This window comes from Octodon degus, unplaced genomic scaffold (genome assembly GCF_000260255.1).
Source record: "Octodon degus isolate 3935 unplaced genomic scaffold, OctDeg1.0 scaffold00212, whole genome shotgun sequence".
NCBI classification, from domain to species: Eukaryota; Metazoa; Chordata; class Mammalia; order Rodentia; family Octodontidae; genus Octodon; species Octodon degus.
The window spans coordinates 2,664,336-2,670,335 of record NW_004524788.1 but is presented as its reverse complement, the minus strand read 5'-3'; the positions used below and the strand labels follow the sequence as shown (position 1 = coordinate 2,670,335).

Here is a 6,000-nt window from a genome sequence, read left to right as displayed (position 1 = left end):
ACAAAAGGGTCTTGCTTTGCAGTTCAGGCTGCCTTGAACTCATTTTGTAGCCCAGGCTGATCTCAAACTCATTGTGGGTGGTTCTCCTGCCTCAGTCTCCCCTGTGCTGGGATTACTGTTACGCACCACCACAGCCAGCCTAGTTGAGTCTTATTTTTTTATTATTCATTATAAAATGAACTGTATCATTTTCAAGGATCAAAATGAAGACCATAGTAGTCATGCTCAGGTTTTTGGTCACATTCAGGAGATTTGGAGGCTATTTTGTTGATCTTCTTTTGGACTAAAGATGACTAAATTGTCTTACAGTTTCTTTGGGGAAATAAAACATTGAACACTGTTAGAAGTACAGAGACCTCTGCAGACTGCAGGAAATGACAAAAAATTTTGTACTTAAAGTGGGAATCAAAACAGTGTGTTAGAAAAGGTTTTGAAAAAGTATTGCATAGCTAAATGAAAGTACTCAATAGATGCAATATGCTCTTTCTAGTGGCTAACTAAACTTCAAAATTTTTGGAAATTGGCTACTTTTAACAGTTGCTACTACTCCTGTTTTTAATGCATGTTAGATATTTTCCTCTTCTAAGTCCATAGTTTAATGGTAGTTGAAATTCTTAAAGTAGAAAAATACAGAATTATTTTCTGAAAATAAATTACTTAGTGGAAGTAAATGTGGGGCCCATATGTTATAAATTGGTCTTAAAGTAGTCTTCAACTTTCTGAAATGAAAATCACTCTGTTGTAGCCTAGTGTAAGCGGAATGGATCCGCCTTTTGGGGATGCCTTTCGAAGCCACACCTTTTCGGAACAGACTCTGATGAGCACAGATCTCTTAGCAAACAGTTCTGATCCAGATTTCATGTACGAACTGGTAAGCAACATTTTCTTGGTTTTAGCTTTGATTGATTTGAGGTAAAAATTTAGTATAGTTCTTCAGTCTATAAATGTTTGAAAAGAAAAAAGGTTTGGGCCAGGTTTGATTCTTGGAGTATAGGTCTCGTAATTTTAGAAGGATATATAGACACATCAAAGATACTAAGAATGAAGGTTATCTTAAGTATCTTCAAGTCCAGTTCTTCATAAGAAAAAAATTTTTTTTAAATGCTGACCTTGGTGTGGTGATGTACAAATGTGATTCTAGCACTTGAGAAGCTGAAGCAGGAGGATTGCTACAAGTTTGAGGCCAGCATGGGTTACATAATGAGTTTAAGATCAGCCTGAACTAAATAGTGAGGCACTGCTTGAAAAATTATTCAACCATTAGGAATATTTTAACTTCCTATACCCAAGAATTATTAAAAGGTCATAGAAAAGATATCCTATAGCTGAGTTTCATTGCTTCTTGGCCTTTTGGCTAAAATCAAGTATATAGCTGAGTTCCAGTTCTCCTTTGCCTCTAAGTGCCTGCTTAAGAAATACATCCTTTTTTTTTTTTAATATATCCTTTTATAATAAAAATGTAAGGTTAGGGTCCAACCTGATAGCTCAGTGGACTAAAGCACTTGCTTAGGCAGAGTGCAGTGGCCAGGGTTTGATCCCCGGCATGCCATGCTGGCCCCGCCCATGGGGCACACTGATATGACGATGGAGACTGAGCATGGTGGTACATGCCTGTAATACTGGCACTAGGGAGGCTGAAAACAGGAGAATCACTACACGTCTGATCTATGTAGTGTAGACCCTGTCCTAAATACAGAAGAAAAGATAAAGGTGTAAGGTCTTCATTAGTTGCTGCTTTTTCTCTTTTAGAAGGGTCTCACCATGTTGCCCACACTGGCCTGTAACAGGAAATCTTTCTGCCTCAGCCTCATAAGTGTCATTATTATTTGGTGCCTTTTTGTGTACGTACTACTAACATTAAACTCAGAGCAAGTTCTCTACCCCTGAGCCATATCTCCAGTCCCACTGCCCCCCCCCCTTTTTTTGAGACCTGAACATGCCTTCAGGGCATTTCTTGTTTGGCAGGTGTATCTGGGTTCGAGCCAGTGCAACTTGAGCCTTACTGCTTTCCTTTTTTTCTTTTTTGGAACCGGGGATTGAACTCAGGCCCTTGTCCTTGCCAGGGAAGCACTTACTCCACTGAGCCATCTCCCCGGCCCCCCACTGCCCTTTTTTAAGACAAGTTCTAGCTATGTAGACTAGGCTTGATTTTAATTGATAACCTTCTGCCTCAGCCTTCCAAGTGCTGGAGTTATAGGTGTGTGCTACCATACCTAGGTCCAGCTATTGTTTGCTTTGGGGACAGATCTTGCTGTGTAGCCCAGGCTGGCCTCATACTCATTGTGATACTCCTGCCTCAGCTTACTGAGCACTGGGATTGCAGGCATAGACCACTGTACCTGGTTCTAGCCAATTTTAAGAATTATTTTCAGATAATGTCTTGCTAAGTTGCCTAAGTTGGCCTTGAACTTCTGATCCTCTAGCTTCAGTTTCCCAAGTAGCTTGCATTACAGGCATGTTCATCACACCCAGTTTATTTGCTCTTTAATAGAAGTTTATTCCTGAAGACCCCCAAATCCTCCTAGGACCAAGAACTATGAATTTCATGAATATTTATGATAAAGCATAAGCACTCTTGATATTTGGGCCATACTTAAACTTCTCAAGGAACATTATTCTCCTTTTTTTTTTTTTTTTGCCAAATAAATGGATGTGTCATGCCTTAATCTTAAAACACACCAGAGGTAGAGTACTGATTTATCAATTTAATGTATGGAAGTGAAGATGGAGGCAAATGTTTGCTTCCTAAAATATAGTGATTGTCTTTTTTTAAACTTTTCTTAGGATAGAGAGATGAATTACCAGCAGAATCCTAGAGACAACTTACTTTCTTTGGAGGACTGCAAAGACATTGAAAATCTGGAGTCTTACACAGATGTCCTGGATAATGAGGGTACTTTAACCTCAAACTGGGAACAGTGGGACACATACTGTGAAGACTTAACCAAGTACACCAAACTAACCAGCTGTGACATCTGGGGAACAAAAGAAGTGGATTACTTGGGTCTTGATGACTTTTCTAGCCCTTACCAAGATGAAGAGGTCATAAGTAAAACTCCAACTTTGGCTCAGCTTAATAGTGAGGACTCTCAGTCTGTTTCTGATTCCCTCTATTACCCTGATTCACTTTTCAGTGTCAAACAAAGTCCCTTGCCCTCTTCATTCCCTAGTAAAAAGATCACAAGTAGAGCAGCTGCCCCTGTATGTTCTTCAAAGACTCTTCAGGCTGAGGTTCCTTTGTCAGACTGTGTCCAAAAAGCAAGTAAACCCACTTCAAGCACACAAATCATGGTAAAGACCAACATTGTTCATAATGAAAAGGTGAACTTTCATGTTGAATGTAAGGACTATGTAAAAAAGGCAAAAGTAAAGGTCAACCCAGTGCAACAGAGCCGGCCCTTGCTGAGCCAGGCTCATACAGATGCAGCGAAGGAGAACTACTGTGGAGCTGTAGCAAAGAGACAAGAGAAAAAGGGAATGGAGCCTATTCAGGGTCATACCACTCCCACTTTGCCTTTCAAAGAAACCCAGGAACTATTACTCAGCCCCCTACCTCAGGAGGGTCCTGGGTCAGTTGCTGTAGGAGAGAGTAGCAGCCTTTCTACAAGCATGTCGATCTCAGATTCATCCCAGAAAAAAGAAGAGCACAATTATTCTCTTTTTGTCTCTGACAACGTGGGTGAACAGCCAACCAAAGGTAATCCTGAGGACGATGAGGAAGATGAGGAGGATGTTGATGATGAGGACCATGATGAAGGCTTTGGCAGTGAGCATGAACTCTCTGAAAATGAGGAAGAAGAAGAAGAAGAGGATTATGAAGATGACAAAGATGATGATATTAGTGACACATTTTCCGAACCAGGTATTATATAACACTTGGATGCTTATTAAGCTGACCTGTTGTTGTTTTGAAATAGCAAGTTTTGGGGCTGGTGAGATGGCTCAGTGGTCTAAAGCACCTACTTAGAACAAGCTAAGCTTAGCAAAGCACAGGGACCGCGGTTCAATCCCTCAGCACCATATGCCAGCCAACCCCGCCCCCTGGTGGGCTGAGCTGGCCACACACACACAAATAAATTTAAAAAAAATTAAAAAAAAAAAAAAGAAATAGCAAGTTTTGTTTTAATGGTTGCATTGTTTTATTTGAAGGATGCTAGATGAGTTAGTAGCTTGACTTGGATATATAATTGCTTTTTTTTTTCTTTTCTTTCTTTCTTTTTTTTTTTTTTTTTTTTTTTATTCAAACAGCTCTAAAATGATCACTTTTGCCCCTATGGTAGTTCATATGTTAGCTCCCTGAGAGCTTGCTGTTGTCTTACATTGTGACCTAATTGGTCACTCTCTTGAATGGTTGTGCAAAAGTCCAACAAGTGTTCTCTTAATATGTATTCCTGTTTATGCACATGCCCATTAGGAGTATCTAAGATGGTGAACCAAGTGATGATGGTTCACATTATTCATTCCTAAAAAAAAGCCTACTTGTTGAATAATATAAAGCAAGCATTTTGTTTATATGTGCAGCATTTCATTTCTACATTCTTAAGAAAACACATGCTAAAATATGATAAACATGAAGGAGGTTCTGATTTACTAGTACTGTATATAGTGTGCATAAGTAAAAGGGCAAAAGAAAAATGAAACCCGTGGGAAACTGGTTCACATCAGCACTTGAGCTATTGCCACTAGTAGGCTGGTATAGTTTATTTATGAAAATGGCATTGCTAGTGGCTTGTAGTTTAAAATATGTAAAGAAGTAAAGATCTTCGAATTTAAGCAAAAGTTACTTGCTTCAAAAATAGTATTAATACTAATAATTCTTTATCAGTAGATTATTTTATTTTATTTATTTTATTTTATTTTATTTTATTTTATTTTATTTATTTTATTTATTTTATTTTATTTTATTTTATTTTATTTATTTTATTTTATTTTATTTTATTTTATTTATTTTATTTATTTTATTTTTTTTTATTTTAATTTTTTATTTTATATTTTATTTATTTTTTTCGGAACTGGGGATTGAACTCAGGCCCTTGTGCTGTCCAGGCAAGCATTTATTCTACTGAGCCATCTCCCCGGCCCCCAGTAGATTATTTTAAAATAAACTTTATAAATTATCAAAAAGAACCCCACCTTCCCTTCCTTTGTGATACTTAAGAGTTTGAGCCCTGGGCTTTCCATTGAATTATATTTATAGCCCTTTTATTTTTAATACATGATCTTGTTTAGTTGCTCAGGCTGGGGTCAAACTTGGGATCCTCCTGTCTAAGTCTCATAGAAGGCTAGCATTACAGGTGTGTGCCATTGTACTGGCTTCAAAGAGAGCCTTTTTGTGTTTTGATTGCTAGAATTTCAGGGAGTCTAATACTGGTATTTAATATTGTGGAGGATTTTTAAGGTATGCTAACTATATTGTAACTAGTGAATCGCTAATCTTACTTGAAGACTTTACTTTTGGTTAAATCTTTTTTTTTTTTTTTTTTTGCGGAACCAGGGATTGAACTCATGCCCTTGTGCTTGCCGGGGAAGCGCTTATTCTACTAAGCCCTCTCCCTGGCCCTTGGTTGAATCTTTTAATACATGCAATTGATAGAAATAAGTTCCTTGATTTGGATGGAATTTTAAGTAAAAGATAAAAAGGGAATATGCCCTTTCCTTTGGTTTACTGAAGTACTCTAGAATTTAGATAGAGCAGTTATCTTTTCTACTTTTAGGAAAGTTTTTATGTTGGCGTACTGCATTGAAAGCTTTAAAGAAAACTTGTCTTGGCAAAAAGGGAAGGTTTTATAGCTCCCTCACTGAGAAGGTAATAATGCCATCTGTGTAGTCCTTAAAATCTGGTACATCAGTTGAGAGAGAGTGTGTGTCTGTTTTATAGTGGTGTCTATTGTGTGTACTGGCCTTGAACTTGGGGATTCAAATGATCCTTATTTATTTATTTATTTGTTTATTTATTTATTTATTTATTTGCAGTACAAGAGATGTATTGGGACCTTGCAC

General features: G+C 37.7%; 1 protein-coding gene across 2 annotated transcripts in view; it reads left to right on the top strand.

The window, feature by feature from the left end:
• The window catches only part of Crebrf (CREB3 regulatory factor), a 70,951-nt gene that overhangs the window by 37,704 nt on the left and 27,247 nt on the right, over positions 1–6,000 (top strand). The window contains exons 3-5 of one of the 2 annotated variants that reach the window (XM_023705041.1): positions 746–871; positions 2,785–3,862; positions 5,011–5,046. In XM_023705041.1, coding sequence (XP_023560809.1) covers positions 746–871; positions 2,785–3,862; positions 5,011–5,046 — 1,240 coding nt within the window. The remainder of the gene's footprint in view (positions 1–745; positions 872–2,784; positions 3,863–5,010; positions 5,047–6,000) is intronic. The other variant, XM_004644837.2, reaches the window with a different exon arrangement.